At 41.8% G+C, this 24,944-nt stretch overlaps 1 protein-coding gene across 2 annotated transcripts in view; it reads left to right on the top strand.

Moving 5' to 3' along the window:
* The window catches only part of JAM2 (junctional adhesion molecule 2), a 28,293-nt gene extending 6,884 nt beyond the window's left edge, over window positions 1–21,409 (top strand). Inside the window, exons 2-10 of one of the 2 annotated variants that reach the window (XM_040054957.2) lie at window positions 4,659–4,724; window positions 7,969–8,082; window positions 9,574–9,726; window positions 14,053–14,258; window positions 16,401–16,503; window positions 17,890–17,997; window positions 18,945–18,960; window positions 19,715–19,748; window positions 20,682–21,409. In XM_040054957.2, coding sequence (XP_039910891.1) covers window positions 4,659–4,724; window positions 7,969–8,082; window positions 9,574–9,726; window positions 14,053–14,258; window positions 16,401–16,503; window positions 17,890–17,997; window positions 18,945–18,960; window positions 19,715–19,748; window positions 20,682–20,714 — 833 coding nt within the window. In that variant the 3' untranslated portion in view covers window positions 20,715–21,409. Of the gene's footprint in view, window positions 1–4,658; window positions 4,725–7,968; window positions 8,083–9,573; window positions 9,727–14,052; window positions 14,259–16,400; window positions 16,504–17,889; window positions 17,998–18,944; window positions 18,961–19,714 lie in introns of both variants that reach the window. The other variant, XM_058419286.1, reaches the window with a different exon arrangement.
* The last annotated feature ends 3,535 nt before the right edge of the window (window positions 21,410–24,944 follow it).

Genomic DNA, 24,944 nt, shown 5'->3' with positions numbered 1-24,944 from the left:
ATTTTTAAAGAATGCTGAATAAAACCCTAGAAAATTAAGGAGAAAAAAGGCCATAGGAACAGAATGAATGAAGAATTCCCTCTGTTGTGCCAAACATAAACCATAAGGAATGATCTTTAATTGAGAAGAAAACTGTGATAGGGAACTGTGGTGTATGGAATCAGTGCTGTTTAATGTCTTCTTTACTGACATTGACAAAGGGATCAAGTGCACCCTTGGCAGATTTGCAGATGATACCAACATGAGTGGTGCTGTTGCCACACTTGAAGAATGGGACTGTCATCCACAAGGACCTGGACTAGCTCAAGAAGTGGCCCATGGGAATGTCATGAGGTTTAAAAAGACTGAGTTCAAGGTCCTGCACCTGGGTCAGGCCAACCCCTAGTATCAATCCAGGCTGGGGGATGAACCTATAGGGTAGCCCTACAAGAAGGATTTGGAGGTGTGGGTGGGTGAGAGGCTGGACATATCCTGGCCGTGTGTGCTGGGTGTCCAGGAACCCCATGTGTCCCAGTGGGCAGCAGGGGAGGGAGGGGATTTTGTCCCTCTGCCTGACTCTGGTGAGACCCCACCTGCCATTCTGCATCCAGCTCTGGGATCCCAGCATAGAAAGCACTGGACCTGTTGGAGCAAGTCCAGAGGGCCACTAAAATGATCGTGGGGATATGACATGACACCTCTCCTGTAAAAATAGTCTGATAAAATTGAGGTTGTTCACCCTGTGAAAGAGAAGGCCCTGAGAACACCTTCTTGCAGCCTTTCAGTACTTAAAGGGGATTTATAAGAAAGATGTGGACAAACTTTAGTAGGGCCTGTTGTGGGTTAGGGCAAGGGGTAATGGCTTTGTCTTGGTTTGAAAGACAGGTATCTGCTAGGGAGGGGCTGGGCCTCTCTAGGAATGGGGGAATTCAAATCCCCTTCCTCAAGTTACTATAATTTAGAAAATTAAAGGAGTTTTTTCAGGCAGAGGTATGGGGAAAGGAATAACAGTTCTTTACTAGTAAATATAACAGGACAAACGAACAACAACAACTACAGCAATAATAATAATAAACAGAACCAAGAACCTCGAGGAGCTTTGTTTCACAAGCCCGGGGCAGTCTGATCTCTAGGGCCCCTCCACAAGAGCACCAAGCTGGAACGGTGGGACACTCTGGGGCTGATGGCTGCAAACGGTGGGTTGTCCCCAGCAGGCAAAGGGGGGGTGTCCCGGCAAAGTGAGCAGTGCTGAAGAAGCCGCAAGAGCTCGACGGGTCTGGCTTAGCTCCAGCAGGGCAGGCGAAGGGGCTCCGAGTTCCTGGGCACACGAGCAGATGATGGATGGTGGTAGAATTCCCAGGACCGGACCCTCTGTTAACAGTGGACTCCACGCAGCAAGCAGCCGCTTGACCGTGCCTCTCTGATACCCAGAGCAGGAAAAAGAAACCCAGCTCCCCACAGCCCTGTCCTTTTTCCCTCCCCCAAACTTCGTGTGATCTTCTCCCTCCCGGACACGTCTTTTGTGTTAGTCAAGTACCCTCTAAGTATCAGCACTTTGTTTCCTAGTAACATATGGGTAAAAATTCTCTAAGACAAAAAGGAACAAATCTAATACCCAACAGGCTTAAACTAAAAGAGGGTTGATTCAGACTAGATATAAGTAAGAAAGTTTTTGCAATGAGGGTGGTGAAACACTGGCACACATCCAAAGATAGAGTGGATGTTCCATTCATGGAAACATTAAAGGTCAGGCTGGACAGGGCTCTGAGCAATCTACTCATGTTGAAGATGTTTCTGCTCATTTGCAGGGAGCTTGAACTAGATGATCTTTAAAGATTCCTTCCAACACAAACCATTCTAAGGTTTTATGATGGTATCTTCAAACAAAGAAAACAGCATGTTAATTTCGAGCACTGAAAGCCCAAATGGACTCATTTCAAGGCAGAAGGGAGGCACTAACTTCAATGGAAGTAATCGACTGTTAAAGGAAAGCCATAAGAATCAAGAGATTGTTAATTTTTTGTGTCTTTAGGTCAAGGCTAGATATTCATCTACTAGGGTGTGTGCAACTCTTTCCCCCCATTAAGCAGGGGAAAGGGAAATTAATTATTTAGGGATGGACAAAGGGGGTCTGTGCTTAAGAATGTCTAATCTTGCTATTTTCCTAGTTTCTATCAGTTAAAAGAAGATTGTTTTTAACTAAGTCAGGTTTCTAAACATTGATGAAAACAGGTTCTCAGTTCTTGTCCATACCCGCTATAGCAATTGTTCAGTTGGCTGGTGCAGACGGAGGAAATGGACTGCATTAGAAGTGTCCATGCTGTCTTCAAAACTAATCCTAAACCAAGGGAACTTGAGATGCTCTTGGGGAAAAAAAATACATAGACCTGTGTAAAGAACTGTGTTCAGCTGTTAAGCACTTATTAGCCTGACGTGGATTAATTGTAATATCTGTGACCAACTCCTGGTAGCTGGGTGAGGGTTGATGTAGATCTAGTGATTATTTCACTTGTTCTCTCTGGAATTTCAGTCTTCTCAATACATGAGTGTGAGGAACCAATTTAATTTTGAGTTCTGTCTCAATATTATTTGAAATTACCAGAGGTGTAGGGGGAGGGGCTGTACTAGTGCTACTTGGCAGCAGGCAGCTAGGAGAAGATGGGAAGCCCCATCTCTCAGGAGACTGCCTGGCAGCCATCTCATATCTCACATATAATAGGCAGTCAATAGAAGACCACTATGGACACTGACCTCCAGAGATGTTCTCCAATCAGATGGTGAAAGGGCAATGGGCTGCAGTGGAATGTTGGACTGGGCCAATGATCTGTCAGCATTGTAGACCTTGGGAGGGGCCAAGGGCTATAAAAGTAACTGCGTCACAAGCTTCAGATCTCTTTGTCATTTTGCCCTTGTTATAAATACATATAATAATATTGGCTTTTCACAAATATTAAAATGGATGCTATATGTATAATGTTAAAGTAACTTTGCTATAAAGATACAGTTTTTATTTCTGCTATTAACTAAACTTAGACATAGTAGTAAAATAGCTGATATAGTTATGCTTGTAATTGAACTGCCTGCTTGGTTAGGATAACATCCAATGAACATATGATGAAGACCCCTACTACTGATATGCCAACTATCAGCACCTGCCATCTAAAGAAAGTATGGACCAAAACCCAAGCTAGAGGTAATAATAAGAACAGACTAAAACCACAGCCAAGAAATGTGCATGCGCTAAAAAAGTAGATCCAAGGAGGAGCCATGCTAAACAGTTCTTAGAATATGTACACTAGTTTGGGGAAAAGTTTAAATATGCATAATTGTTTATAAATATGCAATAGGCTGATGCAATATAAAAAGTATATAAAGGGTGTCTCTGAAATAGCAGGTGTGCTCTTGCTGGATGCCAGTCACCTGGCCATTAAAAACTTTGCTTTATTGTCGTTGTCACCTCATTTTCACACCCTGACTAGCTGGTTCTTCTGCCCCCATTTTTGCCTTCAATGACCTTCACTTGCCCTTTCTCACTTGCTCTCCCTCTCCCTGGTTGGACACTTGCTGAACACTTCCTGTGTCCTGCCCTACCACTTCATCTCCCTCATATGCTCCAGCTGTCGCTTGTTCTGCCTAACTGCTCTCCTGCCCAATGCCCTACCTGCTTTGTCCCTGCCTGCCTTGTTCCTGCTTGAGCCACCTGCTTCCAACTCTGCATTGCTGATCTAGCCTATTGCTATGATCCCCACCATGACCCTGTCCAGGTTTCTGCACCTCCTGCCTGAATGCCCACTCACCTTATGTCTGGCTGCCCATTGATGCAGGAGCTGTGCCTTTGCTCCCCAAGCTGCAAAGGCTCCCCCTGGGAGGGCATGTGCACACACCACCTGCCAGCTGGACCTCAACAGCACACTCTGAAATTCTCTTGGTAACACCCATTTTTTCTCTCAGTCGCCCTCTCTCTCTTTCTCTACCCATTTTTTCCCTCTCCTTGTTTTTTCTGTCTTTTCTATTCTTCCTTAGTAGGGTAACATCCTTTTCACTACTAATAAAGGGTTCTCAGATATAATACTTGCCTCGTTTCACTTAATTCCATCCTCAGTCATCTGTTTTAAAAGAATACCCCGCAGTTCCCCCTTAGTGGAACACAGCAATGAGATATCCAGAGAGTGTATGCGAATTTTTTTCTCTCTTTGGGGTAAAACTAGATAAATCTTGATTATCTTCCTTCCCATTTCAACAAGAATTTGAGATAATTGCCAATTACTGTCCATATTTTTACCCTGTAGAATCTGTAAGTGGTATTCTTCAGCAAACGTGCATGCCTTGGAAATACACTTATGGATTATTAGACATTTCTCCAGTTATAAACAGATTGAGGCATTACCTCAGTATAAAACATTTACTGATTATATAGAACTGGTCACATGTAAATAGCATTATGCTATTGTAAAAACGAAATATTTCTTTTTTTACAGATGCCAGAGCCTGGAGAAAAAAAGATGACCTGTTCAAGGCCAGCCCTGGTCTAGCTCTTAGTCTGTACTCTTTCTCTTAGGCAATGTCTAACTTGTATAGTGTGAGGAGGTCTCAAAAATATTGCTTGTAGCTGCCAAAGCACAAATGAAATCACAAATGTTTATTGCTGAATTGTCTTTTTTTTTGCTGTCTCCTTGCAGATCCTGATGTGTCTGGAATCTCCATTGAAACTGATAACAAAAATGTAAAAGCAGAGGAGTTTAAAGGTACAGTATGGGCCTTTTTAATATATACACAAATTTTAATATATACACAATACATGCAAACTATATATATGGAAGCTGTGCAGCTATTGAGATTGTCTTCCTCTTTCCTGAGGAGTCTTGTGCCTGCTCTCCACTGATTCTGTTACCTTGGTATTGTCCCCATTTTCTCTTACTTGAGGTGGAGTTGAACTAGGTGCTCCCTACAGATCCTTTTCAACCTCACCTGTTTTGTGGTTCTATGACTTGTTTGTCAGTTCTGTAACTTGGGCCTGGTTTCCTTCCACACAATATTATGGGAACTGATGGAAAGGAGAAATATTAAATATCTTACAAGACAGAAAAGTAAGAGACTAGAGAGAACAGATATAAGTTAGCTAATTATAACTAGCAATAATTTAATGGCTATTTTTACTTGTCAGTAGCTATAATGGCTATTTACATAGTTATATATGTATGCATCATATATAAAATGGAAAATTACTTCCAATATCGGGGTGGAGAACTTACAGAGGCAAAGAGGAAAACCTGTTTGCTGGGTGGATGAGAAAGGGATGTACTGTAGTGTGAGGTTTGTGGGTTTTGTAGGTTTGTTTTTTGAATTTGGTTGGAGTGGAGAGGTGGGAATTTGGGATTGAAAAAACTGTTCTCTGAGCTTTACACCTTATTCAGCTTCTTGAGGTAACAATCAAATATTTTAGAGGTCTGTCATCTGGACTTCTGTTAAATATTCTTTTCTTGACAGAAAACATTTAGAGCTCAAGGCAGGAAAAAGCAGAGAGAAATGCAGGTAACATTGAAGCTTGATTAGGTTCAGTCTTTTTATATGGGTATATGGCTTGCATTTTGTTCTTTTGTTATTTGTGCATTGAATGATAAACTCAATTTAGCACAGCCCAGATGCCAAGACAAGTTCTCCACGTGTAGCAGCACTATGGGATGGTAGGGCTGATAGACATTGCACTGATTGCAGCTGGTCTGAAATGCATTTTCCTTTTCTCCTCTAACTCCTATTACTGTAGAGGAAGATGGTCAGGCACTGGGACAGGCTTCCCAGGGGAGTGGTCTTGGCGCCAAGCCTGACAGAGCTCAAGGAGCATCTAGGTGGCACTCTCAGTCATGGTTTAGATAGTTCTGCAAGGAGCAGGGAGTTGGGCTCACTGATCCTTGGGGTTCCTTCTAACTTGAAATATTCTATAAGTCTATCACCAGTGATAGCCTCCAGACCAGATATAAATCCAAATTAAACACTGTGCAGATCTCTCCAAGATTCCAGAAGGCTTTTGCAAGCCTAGCAGTACCAATGCTGATGCACAGTATCCTGTGGACTTAGCTTAATGCAAGTCAAGTACACCTGCTCTGGAAAATACCTCTCCCTGATTCCATTACTGTAGGAAAAAGCAGAAGAGGGTGAAGCGGCTCTCCCTCCCTTCAGAGCCCCTGCTCCGTTTTTGCCTTGGCTAGCTTGAGAGAGGAACCACACTAGAAGGAATCTCCTTCTCAGGGCCTTTAAAGATCCCAGGGAGGCAAACCTTTTTCATTAGAGAGAGTAGGCATCCATTGATGGCAAACGAAAAGAGTCTGCTCTTTCGCGGGAGGGATTACAGCTTATTCTGGGGTCCTGCACCCGCAGTCAGGAGCTCAGTCCAGTCCCCGTCCTGGTCCCGGTGCAAGGAGAGTGCCCCACGTCGTCCCAGGGCTTTTACCCAGGGGGAAGGGGCTAGAGGCAGGGACAAGCCACTCTCCAATCAGGGACAAGGTGGGAGTGGAAACAGAGTTGGGTTACATTCCAGTGTGGGGGGATGGGCGGGGCCCAAGCAGGGACAAACTGGTGATACATTTTCCAGGGGAACAGGGTGGTACAGAAGAAATCTTACAAAACCCAATAAAAATTAAATTCAATATAAACCAAATTAGTGCACTACAACAAGAGGAGAGCTATAACTAAGGATGATTTTATTATGTTATCTCTGTTCTGTGCACAGTCCCTTCTTCCATCCATTCCTTTTCACCAAATAAGATTAGTGGGTGGGCATCAATGCTAGGGTTTTTTCGATGAAACAACACACATGGCATGCAAGAAAGGGGCAGCTCATTCAAGACAGAGGTGACTCATTCAGCTGAGAACACTTCAGCTGAGCTGTCTCTGTCAGCTAATAAAGACCGGCTCATTTGACAAGCCAGCTGTCACAAGGCCAGTAGCAAAAGCAAGCTGAGCTTGAATGATGTTTTTTCTTTGTTAGAACAATACAAAAACAAAATTGAAAGGAAACTAGCAAATCTTAAGACTCAGGAAGCCTCCACCCCATCCACTCAAACTGAAGTCATGGAACCTCAGACTTCCTGAGTGTGCAGTATGTTTTTCAAAACAGCCAGTGCATGTGTAACAGGTTTCTGGCAAGGAATGCCCTCCTGCCTCAATTTTTCTTTCTAGTCTAGATATTTTTTTCCCCTGTGAGATATCACCAAGGCTACCAGTCTGGTTTTTTTGTTTTCTTTTCAGCACAGACCTAGAAAACCAGACTCTGAAGGGCGAGTAGCTCTTAATTGTCTTCCAGCCTCATTTGTTGAGACTGGAAAGGAATATGATGGTTGATTTTTTTTTTTTTTTTTTTGAGCAGTGCATACTTGCATCATGAAAGCTAGACTGGCCTTGTCAAAACTATGAAGGTTTTTGCTCCTGATACTGTGGCCTGTATTAGAAAATGAGCAGCTTACAGGTAGCAAGGCCTATATTACGTTTGTTTCTTTAACCATTTTACAGGAATATTTTCCATCTCTATTAAGTTATACATTTAAACAGAAAAACTATTGATACTGAATTCAGAATGGTAACTCAAAAATACATTTATATCAAGGTCAGAGTCCTGTTTTCAGGGTAGATCTGCTCAAAAATATTTAAATAAAATGAGAGTAGTAATAAGGAATTCATTAATTAACTAGATATTCCTATGTTGGATGGGCCAAAGTAATAAACCCCTATCCAGCATGGGAATATTTAGTCCCCAGCATCAGAAGTTTGACCCAAAGGCCACTGAAGTATAGGAAAATTACTGGTTTCTTTTTCCCCACTGTGTTTGTGTAAATCTGGAGAAGCATCACTTTGAGAAGTACATATGGCCATTGCTGACTGTACAAATTCTTTTGAAGGGGGAACATGAATTTTGTGGAGCCTGAATCTGTGCCAACACAATACTAAAATCTCTAATTTTCCCTTTTGTCTTTTTTTTTTTTTTTTTTCCTCTAGAGGCTATTCTTAGTTGCAAACATAAATTTCCAAAAGGGATTAGTTTAAGAATAGAGTGGAAGAAAATCCAATCTCATGGAGTCTCATTTGTCTACTACAACAGTGAATTTACAGGTACAGTACTACAAACAGGTGGTTTAACATGTCATTCCCTAGCATAGCTATTGACTCTTTCTTGGGGAACAAACCAAGAATATGACTGAACAAGAAGGCTCTTGACTGTTCATGTAGAAGAGCTGTCCTTTTTGAGAAAAATTCTTCTTCTCTGGGGAAAAAAAAGGCATTTCTTTATAATATTGTCAATTATTAGTTACCTTTTAATAAAGTTAAATATAATAAAATTCTTTAGACTAAGAAAAATGATACTGCAGATTCCTTGGGATTTTTGAACAGTGGAAATTACATGTGGATATAAACGCCCTTAAACTACTTCAGGCTCTGCACTCCTTAAAAAGAGGTTTCTGAAGCCTCCTGTAAAGCAGGAGGCTTAGATATGAATAATGCAGCATTTTTTATATACATAAAAATATAAACTCAGCTGTATATTTTAAATTATTTGTAGTCTTTTCAGAAGTCGAATTTCTCCTTGTATGTTCTGAAATGTGTATTGAAATGTGTATTGACGAACATATGGGTGTCTATTACATTATACACCAATAAATGAAGTTGAGAAGTAAAATAAAAGCACAGAAATTTTGTTACCTTGTAGAACTAGCAGATATGTTGATGAATTTGGGTTTTTCTGCATATATTTAATTTAGAGAAACACTGGAACTCACCATTGTGTGTATACATGTAACTTGAATTTCATAATAAGCTGTAGAATTAAAAAACTTCTTAATTGTAAGAAGTCTGATGACAATCTTTGTTAAATCCGTCAAGTTTTTCTTGCCAAGTTAAAATGTCAAATACTCTGCTGTGGTCTCACTTACAACTTTTTCTTTAAGGTAATTAAGTTAGTGATTGCCATGTCTCTAGTGGAAAGGGTTATCTTTCAGTCACCTCACTACTGCTGTACATATTTTCTTGAAACACCTGCAGAAAAATGTATTCAATCTTCCAACTGGATAATGTATGTCCGATGAAGTTTTTTTGAATTGAGGGTGGTTTTTTGGACTAAATGGAAGGTTCATACTGTCTTGAGAAGGGGATTATATATTGCTCTGTTCTTCGGTAGCTAACACAACAAATGAGCAACCGTTTTAATGACATAAAATATCAATAAATTGTATTGATGTCACAGTATGACATAAATATCAATAAATTGTACATGATTTCAGAATAAGCCAATGAGCCATAGATATTTGCTTCAGTCTAAAAGAGGGGAAATTTAAGTTAGATATAAAGAGAAAATATACAAAGGAAAAACTTTCCCTATAAGGGTGGTGAGACACTGGCATAGGTTGCCCAGAGAAACTCTGGCTGCCCCATCCCTGGAAGTGTTCGAGACCAGGTTGGATGCGACTTAGAACAACCTGGTCTCACTAGACCCTACCCATGGCAGTGGGAGTGGAAGAAGATGATCTTCCAAGGTCACTTTCCATTCTGTGATTCTATGATTGTATAAGCAAAGAGCAGAAACCTCTGTGTCTATTCTTCCTAAAGGTGATCTTCGAGGCCGAGCAGAGATGCTGAATACAGGAATCCGAATTAGGAATGTGACTAGAAGGGATTCTGGGACCTACCGCTGTGAAATAAGTGCCAAGAGTGAAGAAGGGCAACGCCTGGGAGAGGCTACTATTACTCTCACAGTATTGGGTACAAATTTTACTACTTGGGCTTTTTAAAGAAACTGGATGATGGGGGTGTTGGGATGTTGACAGTAGGGCTGTCCACACAGGTGTGTGGCTGCTGGGTTTTTGGCTCTTCTTCGGTGTGTGTTATAAACACACTTGCACATGAACATTCTACAACATCACAAAACAGCTTGGCAAAGTCATACTTGCATTAGAAAGGGACAAACTAGGGGTTTTATTATATCAAAGTGAGTTTCAGTTCTCAAAACTGAAATCACTCAGTGACTGAGGATCTGGATAAGATGATCGTGGTGTTTGGCACTGGAAAGTCAGCATCTGTCAACGCTTATCAAATATTCATAAGCAGCAGTTTGTTCCAATATGCTACAGTCTCCTCTGGTTTTGGAAGGAGAGTTTTTGTGCAATGACAGCCAGAGAGGTGGCAATTGGTGGACTTTATTTACAAGAGAGATGGTGATGCCGCTGGGGAGTGCTTGTTCTTTGTGGGTCTTTAAAAATGCATACTGGCACATTGTTCTCACATTGGGTTTGGTATTTGTCCCACTGGATGAGTGGTAGAGGCCAAGGCCTTTTTTACCTGCACAGGGACAAAAGAAAACACTTGCTTTTTTAGCTTCTATATTTTTCCTATTAAAAATAATAATAATTGATCTTTTAAAATTATATATAAAGCCTCTAAGTTCTTCATACAGGATGATAAATGCATGAACTTCTGATTAGCACCAACCATGAGGTAACCTTGTGGCTACAGAGCTAGCTAAGATGGATAATACCTTAGCCCTAGTAGCCTATGCAGAAACCATAAATCTGATAAAGTCATGACAAACACACGTTAATGGTTTAATGACGCATCCCCCAAGTCTTTTATGCCCCAGCTGGATCCATATGGGGAAACCCATGCATCAAGTGTGGGAGCTGCCTAGGCATTGGACTAGCCTTTAGGCAGGACCTCTGGGGCTGCCAGCCCCAAGACGCTGGAGGGGGGTAATGTCAAGGACCAAGCAAAGGAGGAGGCTCTCTGTTAGGTTCCAACAGGTTTATTGCTGTTGAAGGGTCCAAGGAGAGAGAGACCCGAATATGAGGAGACATGAACTTTTAAACAGGGGTGGGACACAATGCTGCCAACCAATAATTCGACAGGGAGGATCATGAGAAGGGGCCCACAAAATCCAAGACAATGGAGGAACATGAGGGGAGGTTACAATCAAAAAGAACCAACAGGGTGTCGAGGAACATGGAACTTTCTGGAACGGAGGTAGGAATAAGCATTGATTGACAAGCAAGGGGCTGGGACAAACAGGGATTGGCATACAAGGATCTAGGAAAAGGGGAGGAAACTGCCTTAGGGCCAAACCAATTGTGTGAAGATTGTAGGGAGCTCAGGGACAAACCATTGGGAAAGAACTCACTGCAACAGTTTAAGTTTGCTTCCTTTACCTTCCTCCTATGCTTCAAGTGAGCTAAATCCACACCTTAAGAGTCATGGCACCTGCATGTTCCCCTGGTAGGAGCCTCTAGGCTTTGGCCTTTTTTGACCATCACCTTTTAAACCAGTTCTGATGACTCAACACTGATGGAAGCCCACACATCCCATCAATTCCTGCATGGAGGTGCCTACTAAAACATCAAAATTAACATGTGCCAGAAAAGCAGCTCCAAACCTGTGGATTTCCAAGCTCCAAGAAAGCCATGAGACTGCAAATCCCTTTGCTGGACCTGTTCATAGAGCAAGAGGTGGACATTAAGGCAGTGATGAATGAGGTGTGTGCATCACTCACCTGGGATCACAGCATAGCCCTGAACAGGACTGGCTCGGCATCTAAAGCCAGCCAGGCTGATGTGGGCTGACAGCCAGGGAAGCCCCTGGGCTGCAGAGTGTTGTGTCCATGGTCAGGGGTTCACCTGAGAATGAGCCCAAGCTGCTGGGATGACAGTCACTAGCACAGCTGTGAGCCTGTGTGCACTCCCATCACTCTGACTGGCCAGCTTTAGCCCTCAGATCATCTCCATGGCCTCCTCTGGACTCCTTCCCATGGTCTGCTAAAAGTATTTTGAAACATCCATATACATCCCATTCTAAAGTAGAGAGCTTTAAACCCATTCTGCAAAGCAGCAAAACTTGGATGGGGTGGGATATACCCCCTCAGTAAAGGGTAGGAAAATGGGAAAAGTTCTGTCCGTCTCCGCTCACCTGCGTTCCTCGCAGGCATCTTCTTGAGACAGCTGGGCTTTCTCCAAAGGCCGTCTCGCTGAAAGATGTCAGGCCTGACAATGAGTAGTCCACAGCGGAGAGGAAAAGTCCTACCAGTTGACCAAGGCCCAGCCAAACCGAACCCTAGAGGTCCCCCAATGTGGGTGTCCCAATTTGGGCACCACTTATCACGATTGGCAGTGTGATTCCAGGTCCAGTCTGGCCAGGCAGAGTGTGGCAAAATAAACGGGATGGGAATGATGGAGTGCCCTAATGTACAAATTTATGGTGGTCTGATAACAAATGCAGTGACAGCATGGTTTGGAAGGCAGCATCCAAAGACCTGGGGTTGTGGCTAACTCAACAATATATACGGTTACCTGGGAGCAGGGGTCCAATCCCAAACGGTGGATAGGGCTTTGACTATATATGTCAAACATCTTGAACCAACACAGAACTAGAACCAGAGACAAAACCTATTTTGGAATCATGCCATAGCATCATAATTTCCATATCCCACCTCCCATGGTCTCAGGTTTATGGTTTCTGAATAGGCTATTTGGGCTAAGGTATTATCCATCTTAGCTAGCTCACCCCACTTATTCCTTCTTTCTTATACCTTCTCAACAGCTTTACTGTTTTAAATGTGGCTATTTAATTTAAAGTTGAAATCTTCAAGGCCAAAGGAAAAAGAGCTGGGGGGGGCGGGGGGGGTGGGCATTGGGTTGCTTACAAACCTTTTTGAAGTTAATGTGAATTAGTATCACTTCTCAAAATTTGAGAAGTATCACTTCTTAAAATCGCTTCTCAAAAACTGACTATTTTTAATACAAAACCTCTTTTTCCTCTTCCTCACTTCAGTTTTTAAATAGTAGGGCAGGGAAGGGGGCAATTACTGGACTACAGATTCTGAGTTATCCCATCTCTGTCTGTGAACAAGAGGTTCCATACAAGAAACAAAGTGAAACAAACTCTCTGGGGTTGGATGAAAGTACACAGATTGGAGGCAGGATAACACAGCTTATGGTGGAGGGAGGCTGGCAGTAAGCACCTCTTTCATTTTTCAAAATTTTACTGTGCTCTCAGTAGCAGGATTGTGCCTTCTTGCCCTTCTCCTGCACCTCATTTCATTGATGTGGTAGTTATCAAATGCATACAAGTGCTCACTTCCTCACAATGACTGTCAGCCTGTTGGCATGTTGTCATGATCCCATTACTAAAATTTTTAGAAATGCCCCTGCCTGAATTAAAGTGCAAATGAGGCCATATGCCAGTGACAATAGTATGAGGTTTATTTAATAGTAAATATATGAGAGAGAGAGAGAGACAGAGGAAATAGGTGGCGGGGACAGAAAGAGAGTAACAAACTCCACCAACAAAATATCACCACTCTGTGAATCCCAATGATGTTTCATCGATCCTCTCCATCTGGTCTTCTTGGTGGTAAAGGTTCCCCCTGAAAGCATAGAATCTGATGAGTTAATATACACCCAGGCTAGGCAGGAAAATCCACGCACGTCCCGGGGGGGCAGGGGGAGTTTGTCATTGTCTCTTAAAACAGACTCTGGGTTTGTTGCATCACGTGCAATTCTGTGGTGCAAGGCTTCAGGAATGACTCTAGGGAACATTTTGGGGGTCTTTGATGGATTAAGGCTCCCCCTCAGCTGCCTCTCACATGAATGTCCCGTGGATGTGGCTTTCCCAAGGTTGGGGGTTTCATAATCAGTTTGTGCTAGGGAGGATGGGTTCACTGCCCCTGAGCAGAGGCTACAGCACACCGAAACTTCCTCCCCCTACCTCAGCTGGGGGGGAAGTCTGTGCAAACCTGCTCCCAGCAAAGGGGTCTGTGGGCTATGGCCTCCCCCACCCCAAAGCGAGCCATTTATTTTCCTTGTTTATTTGTTTGTTTCAGGTGACTGAAGAATGGGTTTTCCCTTTATCTAATCTCAGCAGATTGATTTTCAGTCCAAAGTCCCAGTCAGGTATCTTCAGGGAGGCTTCTTTTGTTGTAGCTTCTTTATACAGTTTTTGTATGGGCAAAACTTTATATCAATGTTTGAGGCATGAACTGTTTCAGTCTCTGATGCATGTGGAGAGTATAAGTACATGTGTAACAAGTGCAATTTCACTGTCCAGTTGCTCCGACTACTCCAATGTGTGAGGTACCCAGCTCCGCAATGACAGGAACAGTCGTGCAGATGAGTTGTAAGGAAACTGAGGGCTCCCCTCCGTCTGAGTACCAGTGGTACAAGAATGGTCTTGCCTTGCTGGAGAAGACAGGAACAGGCAGTGCTAGAGCAGCAAACATAACTTACACCATGAATAAAAAATCTGGCACTCTGGTAAGTGTAATGACCAACTCTGTCACACACAGCTATCAAGGAGACCAAATTTACTGTTCAGTACAATGACACACAGGGATATAAATCAAAAAATTCACAAGGTCTTTGTTGGAGGTCAATGTCATGCTGAAATATGTGGTGGGAAATGTAGAAGGTAGTTTCTGCCTCAAACCAGTGACAAGCCATAGACATTGAAATATATGCACACACTGGGTGAGGTACAAGGCTGCAGTAGTGTTAACTGAGAATCTAGAAATACACAACAAATTTTACCTTGTCAGTTGGTAAACTAGTGCAAGGTGAGAATGCGTTTTTTGGCTGACAACAGAGCTGTATTTCACAGAACCTTAAAATTTATAGTAGCTTCATACACTTGAGGGGTAGTCCAGCACTTGGGGCAGTACAGAATCTCTGCAATCCAGTGCCATTTATAAGTTCCCATCCAGAACCTGTGAAGTCAGTGGGAATGAGTTGGGACTGTAAGTAAGCTTAGTTCTTAGTTTTAGTCGTAGTTTGTTTTGTGGGTTGTGGCGTTAGGGTTTTTTACTTCAGAACTGGCTGTCTCTCTCTCTCATTCTTCCCCCATTAGCTGATCCTTCAAAAAAACTTGATGCTACTTAGGGTTCAGAAGTAAGAAGTTGTCCTACAAACACTGCTCTTGTGCAAAATCAAGCATGGAAACTGAAGTATGACTAAGCATTCATATGTTCTGAGGATCCTTCAGCACATCATGGGAATCAGGTGGACTACTCAAACTTACTCATCACTTCTGAAAATATCGAAGTATGGCATACATTAAAAAGAAGCAGTTAACAAGTCTAATGATTAAAAAAAATAGAAACACTGGAATTGACATGAGGTCAGTCTTTGTTAAGGATAAAGTGAGAGCTTTAGACAGGCCCTGCCTTAGATTTACATTTTTGGCAGCAGCTCTACTTAGGTGACCTGCACCTAAATTGTTCTGGCTCGCAAGTTCTTAAGAATGGACAGTGATGTCTATTATAAAATTAGTTACTTATTGAACGGGCAGAAGGTAACAGACAAGAGGCCTTAAACAGTTACTTATTACACAGTATAAAATAAAAGAACTACTAGTAGATTACATAAAACAGTGCATTTCATTAAGGTACCTATATTATAGCTAGCAAAGAAATAGTATAGATTAGGAGTCAATGTAACTTACCACCAAATTCCTGATAGTGTACATAGAGTCCTTTCACTCAGCCCCCAGCAGAGTAACCACAAAGTGGTGTCCTAATTTTGGGGAGAAGACCCTACACATTTCCTGGGAATGTGCAGAAGATTTCTGCTTTGTCAAAATATGGTATAGCTTTTATAATTTGTAAAGTGAAGTGTATGTCAGTCAGAAATTCCAGCTTATCTTTCCACATCTGCTTCCACAAGGTGTTTACTCTCAGCTGAAAACATCAATCCCATACAAGACAAACTGCCCTGACTGAGTTACTTCACCACGGCTCACATGAGGCTCATGTGAGAGAAAGATGCCCTGAGTTGTTGTACCAGCTAACAAGCAACAGAGAAGCTCTTCTGTGGAGGGGGGAGATGTCTTGCTAGTCTCACTTTCTCATTTTCATTTTTACAGTAGTAGTATTTGATAAATATATGTGGTTTAGCATTTCTCTGTTGGAAGAAGACATAAAGTGTGTTTTTGGAGGGGCGAGAACCACCTAAGCAGCCCTTTACTTCTGAAAAATTTCAGCTGACAATGCATCGTATTGTATGTGTCAAGTTTTTTGAAGGATCAATTAATGGGGTTGTTTTTTGATAAGATGAACAGTTTTATTTCAGGCATTCTGAAATTAGAGCATATCTAAAAAAGTGGACATGATCAGAAAGTTCTGATACACTGAAAATTAATTTCTGTGTAGCTACACTGCACTTTGTTAAATGTCCATCTAAAGGAACCTCTTAGGCAACAAGTGAGGAGTTGAAGGACCAAGGGAATGTGACTAGGGAGCTGTTACAAGGTTGAAATGGACCTGAATTTCTTACTTGCCTACAGGGTTTTCTTGTGTTTTATTTGTTTAAAACAAATAAATCCATACATTGACATGTCAACATTTCTATCCTACAGGATTTTTTTCCCTGTTCTGATAATAGTTTTGGGCTCTTTCTTAACAGCTGTTTAATACAGTTACAAAGAATGACACTGGAGAGTATTTCTGTGAAGCCTCCAATGGGATTGGATTGGCTCAGAAATGCTCAGTGAAGCGAATGCAAGTTGGTATGTATTAAAGAAAATAATGGTGGAAAACAGATTGCAGTAGGATTTATATAATTACGTGATGCAACTAAGAAGCTAAGACTAGATTGAATTAAATCTTTTTATTTGGTTATGGCATTTGGGGGGAGGAGAAATAATAAGTTCCTTATCGCGGAAATTAGCTTTCAGATTGCTAAACACTGAACTTAACAGAAAACATCAACCATATGAGAATGACGTTTATATTTCCAAATGCTTTTGTGGAAGGCTTACAGAAGAGCGTGCCAGCCCACTGGGGTGCTTTCTTTATGTAACAGTCTGTAATAACCAAAATGTATGAAGGTTTTTGCAAAATACACAACTTTGCAGATATCATAGGAAAGCAAATGGTAATAAATCCTAATAATCACTGCAGAGAGGATCCTGTCCAAATGTTCCTTAAAGCAGCACATGGAACTGCCAAGTTCCATATGGTGTTTTCTTGGAACTTGACTGAAAATCCCTGTGTCATGGATTTTAATGCATTCCTGTGGATTATGAGCCAATGTTCCTCAAGCTCCTGAGATAGAATTGCTCTGTGAAACGCACTAAGTCCTAAATTGCTGTCAGCCTAAATTGTACAAAAATTTTTAGGTTTTGGGGTAAAAATCTCAACCATATATTAACATATGCCTAAAGTTAGAATCCAAATAAGTAATTGGAAACAACAAAAACCTATGAAAATGTTTCTGCTTGTTGATGATTTTGGTTTTCCTAAAATGGATGATAGTCTGAAGCTCTTAGTGATTATATCAGGATATGGGTGTGGTTCTTGTCATGGTTGAACTCAAGCCATCACCTTCAAAATAAAAATGGCCAGATGCTTCAGTAGCCTGGTGTAGAGTTTAACTTCAGGAAACTCAGTTTTATTGTGCTGTACTTTAAAGCCTTGCTATTTAAAAATGAAGAAATCATTGTGTTTTCAAATAACTCACTTGAAGAGTTCTTTAGAAGTGGAACCCAATTGGCATCAGCTGTTTCAGTTGTGTTAAGCAAATTACCTATTAAAAACTTGCTTTAACACTTAACAAAGATTTCAAGATATTTTTCCTCAGAGACATATGACTTGGTTAATACTTATCTGGGGTAGATATGATGAGGAGTATGTATCTCCTGGTCCTTCTTATTCTTTCCTTATTTTTGACCCAAACAAAGCAGTTGCTGTGCACCAAGCACTTCAGCAGAAGTGGCTGTGGCAAATTAGTACTTTTTGCTGCTTAGATATTATTAAATATTACTAATTAACTAATGCATCTTGGATCAAAGATTACTTACAGATATAAAAATGCCTGTAGGTAATTAGGGAAATACCCAACCAATGGAAATCTTTACAATTTAGAACATTGTACTTCTGCTTCATAATTACAGATGATCTTAATATAAGCGGTATCATTGTGGCTGTACTATTTGTGGTTCTGGTGATAGTACCATGTGGCCTTGGAGTATTCTATGCCCAAAAAAAGGGCTACTTTGCAAGTAAGTAGAATAAAATCACTCCTTCATTGTGTCAAAAAAAGTCTTTATTTTGCAGAGTTTCCATGACACTCTCTCTTGCCTAGAGAAGCTGTGGATACCCCATCCCTAGAAGTTTTCAAGTACAAGTTGGAGGGAGTCCTGAGCAACCTGATCTAGTGGAAGGTGTCCCTGCTTATGGCAGGGAGTTGGAACTAGATGATCTTTAAGGTCCCTTCCTACCCAAACCACTCCATAATTTTATGATTTCGATGACATGTTCTCCTTTCCATGAAGGTTCCAACTCTATGGTACTAAAGCTGGAGAGCATTAAAAGGGCAACATTTTGTGCAGACATTTTTATTCTGCCAACATCTACTGCAAAAGGTACTTTGAAAATGACAAGGAGATGTTTGTGCAGTTGCTTAAGGCTACCTAACAACAACCTAGGGAAAGCAACAAGCCAGACCCTGGTTCCTGGAACCTCTCCACTCTGGTTGTGAATAAGGAATGCCTAAGAAAAGCAACATAAAAATAAACCAGTTTTAGTAAGGGAAACTAAATTAACTGTCTTTTTCCTCTGGATTGTGGAAGAAGTTTGCTTTTAGGGATTGATGCAAAAAGCTTGTCACCCAGCAACCTTCTCTGTAGCCTTTACATTGGTACCTGTAGGGTTGAGCACAGCAACTAACGGATACCAAACATCGGGGTCTGAAAAGGTCAGCTGCCTGAAAGTACCAGAGGCTACAGAGCTGGCCATTAGAATTCACATGGAGCTTAATTTACCCTTGAAAGCAACCTAATTTTTCTTTTGCCTAAACTCACTACAACAAAAAGATACATTTGGTTCAGAAACTCCTTCTAGAAACTGAAGAGTTGAATATTATAGGAATTACTGTTTCAAAGAACTTTAAATCAGCTAAGGAAATTGTTCTTGAGCTAATTCTTTTTATTTTTTCTTTCTTTTTCAGAGGAAAGCTCTTCCCAGTAAGTGTCTTGATGCAAGTAGTAGATAAATCACTGCAAATCTCATTTATGTTTCAGATTATTTAGTAACTGTAATGATTTTTATAGCCTTTCTAACATGATTCTTGTGCAGTAGCTTTCTTGACACTGAGATAAACCTGATCCTACATACTAGCTGGTTTTCTTGTTAGAAACCGGTGTGCTGGTCAGAAAGTGAATCATTATATTACCGTAGTAAATACACAGGGATGTGTCTTTTTACATAGTTATAGTTTACACCCCTACCTCAGCTATAGGCATTCACATGTCTCCTCTTCAAACTAGACAAAAGACAATCAGAACCAAATTGAACTGCTCTCATATCCATATCTACAGGTTATTTCAGGAGGTGTTTTGTAAAAATATAACTAGTGGAAACTTTTTGACAGTGCCTGGTCTATTCCTTTGATATGGATTTATTTCACTCAAATTTCTTTGAAGCAAGTCAGAATTTCTCAAGCTATTTGAGATCTCACCATGAGCTAGACAAAACGTGTAACTGGAAGACAAGCTAGAGAAGGTGTTTGGCAGTGGTTTATGAGATAATGACTGGTATCTAAAAGCATTCAATGGATTTGTTATTGTAAGTTTTTTTCTAAGAGGAGGGGCAAAACCCCTGAGGATTGCTGGAAATCTGGAAAAATGCATTCATATATAAGGCTCCCAAAGGCTCCTATAAACCCAACACTGGAAAAGTCAGCATTTAACCTGTATTCCTTTCCTGCTCTGTTAACAGAAAGAAGATGAACTATCAATCTACAAGTGGAAAGGCAAGTCTTTTGTGTTCACTAGTGTGTTTTAAAACATCTTCAAAGCTCCTTAGATCTATAGTATCTTTGCACATGTACATGAACTCCTCTGTCCTGCTGTGCCACATCTGGCACCAGTACCTGGAGATAAAGTATCTCTGTCTGCACTTACAGCTTCCTATTGCATAGTCTCAAGTGTCACACAACTGCAACACCTTGCTCCATACTTTGCATCTTTTTGTACATATTGATTAACTGAGACACAGTCCAAGACAGCAGTGAGAGAAAGATTGGGCCCTAACTCTTCTAAGAATAATGTGGGTCAAAAGACTTGACTAAATATGGAAGCTGAATTTACTACTTCCACCCACTTCCTTGAGTGAGCTCAAGGGCTTTAACTACAAGTACATCATTCCAGCTTTTCAGATTGCTGTAAAACTTCAACTAGGAGTGACTTGATATCACTATCTACAGTTTAAGGACATTAGAAATTTAAGTAGCATGAGCAGTACTGATGTAACCTTAAAAGATCCCTGGACACCATCCATTCCCTTAATCAAAACAAAACATAATAAATTACATAAGCTTATTCTTTAACCAAGTATGTATATAAGAAACTTCCTGAAACAGCTACCTGTTTGCTCTGAGTGAGAAGGATAAAGCTTTTAAGAGCTATGGTATCTGTTCATCATTGTTAATGCACTTACAAATCAGATGCTAAACAGAGCTGTTTGATACCTGTATTTATGAATAGGTTGCAACTTCTGTGTAGAGTGCATTTTGTAGACCTCCCATCCCAGAAAAGAAAAACATTTACTAACAGACATATTTCTGTGCATCAGACATATTTCTTCTCAAGCTCAATGCCTTAGTTTCTTCTGAATTGTACACTAAATATTAACCTGCTTAAAATCTTTGAACTATTATTTATGTAACCTTGTTTGCTTCATTTAGGATTTCAAGCATACCAAGTCCTTTGTTATTTAGAAGATTTCAGCCTCTGTGAGGGACAACAAATGACTACTTGTTATACAAAAGTATCAGTGTCCTGGTTTCAGCTGGGAAAATTTCCCTTGTAGTAGCTGTGTTTTGGATTTAATATGAGAAAAAAGTGGAAAACACACTGATGTTTTAATTGCTGCTGAGTAGTGCTTACTCCAAGTCAAGGAGTCCTCAGATTCCCATGGTCTTCCAGTGAGGATGTGCAAAAGAAGCAGGGACAGAGCACTGCTGGGACAGCTGATCTGAGCTGTCCAAAGGGACATGCATAGAATCACAGAATCATAGAATAAGCTGAGTTGAAAGGGACCTATCAGGATTATGAAGTCCAACTCCTGGCCCTGCACAGGACACCCCAAGAATTACACCATATGCCTGAGAATGTTGTCCAAACACTTCTGGAACTCAAACAGGCTTGGTGCTTGGTGACCACCTCCATACCAGAACATCATGTATTTAAATTGGGGAAGTAGGTCAGGAGGAGCCAACTGCTGCTGGAGGACCAGCTGGGCATCGGTCAGTGGGTGGTGAGAAACTGTTGGTGCATCACTTGTCTTTCTTGGGCTTTACTCCTCTCTCTCCTTTTAACTACAGTTCATATTATTGTTGTTGTTATTATTATCACTAGTATTATTAGTATCTTATTTGACTTTGTTTCAATTATTAAACTGTTGTTCTCTCAACCCACCAATTTCTCTCTTTTTCCCAGTTCTCCCACTGGGCTGGGGTGGGGACAGTGAGAAAGCAGGCACATGGGGCTAAACTGCTGGCTGAGCTTCTGGCAGTCCTTTTTGGCACCAAACATGGAACTCAAGATAAAACCAGATCTGACTAGAGCATATTAAAACAAGTTTGTTATAAGCCTTCATTGTACTGGTTTAATAGTTGCTGGTTACCATATTGATTCATTTGCTCTAGGTCTGGGCTAAGGTTATCACTGGGTTGTTCTGTGTTGTACTGACTTGTGATATGATAGAGTGGCTGGTCATGAGCCTGCCTGGTGTGTGTCCCCGCCGTCTTTTGGTAGCCATCTGGTGGATGACTCTCCACAGTTACATCTACTGCCTTTTAACCTCAGAGAGCCAACCCATGGGGAAAAACACCTTCCTTCCCCTCTGATTACAGTAGCATTTGAGAATTTTAAAGACTTTGCATTTCTAGTGACTACCCTTGAAACCAACCTGGTCCTTTTGGAAACAATCAGTATGTTGTTGCATATGGTTCAGGCCTTCTTTAGGGTTAAGAAACAATCTGTGGCTACCAAAACCCCACGGACACATACTGTGCCTACACAAATTTCAGTGACAGGCCAACAAGAGGCAACCACTCAACCCTTTTTCCTGAGTGAGCTGCAGGATATACATAAATATTTCAGCTACTGTCCTGATGAGTGCACTACCACCTGGTTGCTCTGATGCTGGGATAATGGGACTAACAGAGTGGAATTAGAGGGTAGGAATCACTTTCTAAGAAAGCAGGCATTGACAAGGTGATTCCATGAGAGACAAAAGTCCTCAGCCTCTGGAAGCAACTCCTGTCAAGCATAAAGGTATCCTTACAAGAAAAATGTTACATGTCACCATGGAAGTAGAAAGATATACAATACTTGACAGAATTAGCCGTGCTGGAGATTATTTATTTTGACCTGGACAATACAAGGTTCCCCACAGATTCCAGACCAATTCTTCCGCACACGACCCATGTGCTGGAAGTTTGCAGAGCGTACCAAAAGTACACACCAACCCACTGGCAGCGGTAATCTGGAAAGACATCACGCAACCATCTGTGGATACAGTGGCTTGCTATCTCTGGGAATTTGAAGACAACCTCTCTTCTTCTCTCATTTGTGGAGAAGCTATCAGATAAACTGTACTAGGGGTTTTGGCAGTTCAAAGAAGCTATGTTCTATTCTCCACCTCTACAAACCCATGCTAATGACAAACCCATTGGCTCAAGAGGGAGGATATGGAAGGTACACACCATGGAATGGATACCCTGTGGGTTTAGCTGAGGGACCACAGAGAGGGCATGAAGAATTGGGATGGAAGACCTACCTTGACCCTAGAGACATGGGTATATGAATTTTAAGGAAAACAGTCCCAAATGGGGGTTCTTCCAGGAAAGCGGCTAATCCCATCTCCAGTGGATGGTTTCCCAGGCAGAGTGGAAGGGCTGAATTTACTCCTGATCCTATGGACAGAAGTTCTAATCCACTTCTTCTAAAAGTAAACTCTCTTAGATGTGGAGTTTTTGAAAATACTTATTCCAAAGTAGTCTGATTGTAAGCCTTCTTTATCAAGTGACTCAGAAGAAGAATGATTTCACATGGGGCCTGTCTCGGTTTTAAAAGACAGGTGTCTGCTAAGGAGAGGCAGGCCTCTCTAGGAATGAGGAATTAAATCCTTCCCTCCGTGTTATTATAATTTGGAAGATTAAAAAAAAAATTTTCAGTCAGAGCTATGGGGAAAGGAATAACAGTCCTTTACTAGTAAATATAACAGGACAGACAAACAACAACAGCAATTATAAAAACAGTAAAACAGAACCAAGAACCCCGAGGGCAAACGGTGGAAACTCCGGCGCTGATGGCTGGAAGCGGTGGATTGTCCTCGGCAGTCAGGGGGGTGCCCTGGCAGGCAAAGTGGGCAGTGCTGGAGAAGCCGCAGCGGCTGGACCTGGGCTGACCCAAAATCCAGCAGGGCAGCGAAGAAACTCCGAATTCCTGGGCACTCCAACAGAATTCCCAGGACCAGACTCCTCTGTTAGCCATGGACTCCAGGCAGCTACCAGTAGCCCGACCGTCCTCCCTGGAAAAAACCGAGAGCAGTGAGCCCTCCACCCTCTGCTCCCAGGAGCTTTTTCCCTCCCCCAAAACTAAGTGATCAACTTCCTTTGTCCGGGTTGAGCACCCTTTTAACTATCAGTATTTAGTCTCATAGCAACTTATGGGGGGGAAAAATTCTACAGGAAACTTAACCCTCAACAGGGCCCTAAGCAACACCAAGCCTTTGAATAGATTAAACTAGAAATACTTGGAAAACGCTCACAGATACTTGGGCCAAAGAACATGGCATTTAGTAGGTGTATTGTATCATGCACCAGCTGAAAAAACCAAATGATCTAAAGGACTGTTAGACTACACTGAGAGCAATGGGCAGGAGGAGCTTCAAACATTGGGGATGCACACTCGCGAAGGCCACTTGGTGAATCAGCACTAGATCTGCCAAGTGGGCTGGCCCTGCCCAGCCAAAATTTTTACTATAGAAGGGAATAAAGCTCCCGTAGTGCACATGAAAAATGTGCTGTGGAAGACATTACTCCTGCCTTGGGCAAAGGCAAACTCATTTGTAGGGTTGTTTTTACTCAAGCACCTGGCACACTTGGTAGATGGAAAGATGGACAAGTCTGGTTTGTGCATTGAGTGGATTTGATCGAATAGACAGTGAATTGTGTGATGTTAATTGCTGAATAATGCTGTGTATTAGCACTTCTATGTAAGCTTGTTGGGAGCAAATCCCCAAAATAACTTGTTCCAAAAGTTACAGAGTTAAAATGTTAAACAAATCAATGTTAAGTTAAAGTTCTAATTACCTGTTGTTAATGGTTCTATTGTTAAAATCCCTCTTTTCGTCGGGGAGCGCCTCTGCTGTTTCCTAGGAAATGGCACCCAGAACCACAAGAAGGAGTGACAGCAGAGCTTGTATGCAAATGAGAAGACATCTTGCCCAGTTCAACAAAAGAAACCCCCTAAACAGCGAGCCACCACAGAATCAAAGGATTTAAATGACACTTATGTGTGAGGAACAAATATAGTTATCTCCCTACACCTTTTTAAGCTCTCACCCTAATAGCTGCTGACTGGAAACGGGACCCCGGACTTCAAGTCAAGGACAGGCCTCCTGGTGCTTCCCGCCAGGATGGAAGCTCCGCCTCTGCCTGCACACCAGCGGACAAAGTTGCACACCTCCTTCTCCTTCTCCGTGTCACTCCTGGGAGCAGCAGCAGCGGCGTGTGTGTGAACCGTTGGGGCCCCTCCCTTCTCAGAGCTGATTCTAAATAAAGGCATTAAAAGGGAGTAAGTCTCCTTGCCCTGTTCATAACACCTGGGAAGGCAGTGGCTGTGCCGTCCTGGGCGCTCCTGCTAAAAATGACGCTTACCACGTGATTTTGAGATTTCCCCTCTTTTCCGCTGAAGTCCTTCTTTTCCGGTCACATGCC

The sequence above is a fragment of the Hirundo rustica genome, chromosome 2, assembly GCF_015227805.2.
Source record: "Hirundo rustica isolate bHirRus1 chromosome 2, bHirRus1.pri.v3, whole genome shotgun sequence".
In the NCBI taxonomy this organism is placed as follows: Eukaryota; Metazoa; Chordata; class Aves; order Passeriformes; family Hirundinidae; genus Hirundo; species Hirundo rustica.
Note: the sequence above shows the minus strand (reverse complement) of the source record. Positions and strands in the feature narration are given on the sequence as shown.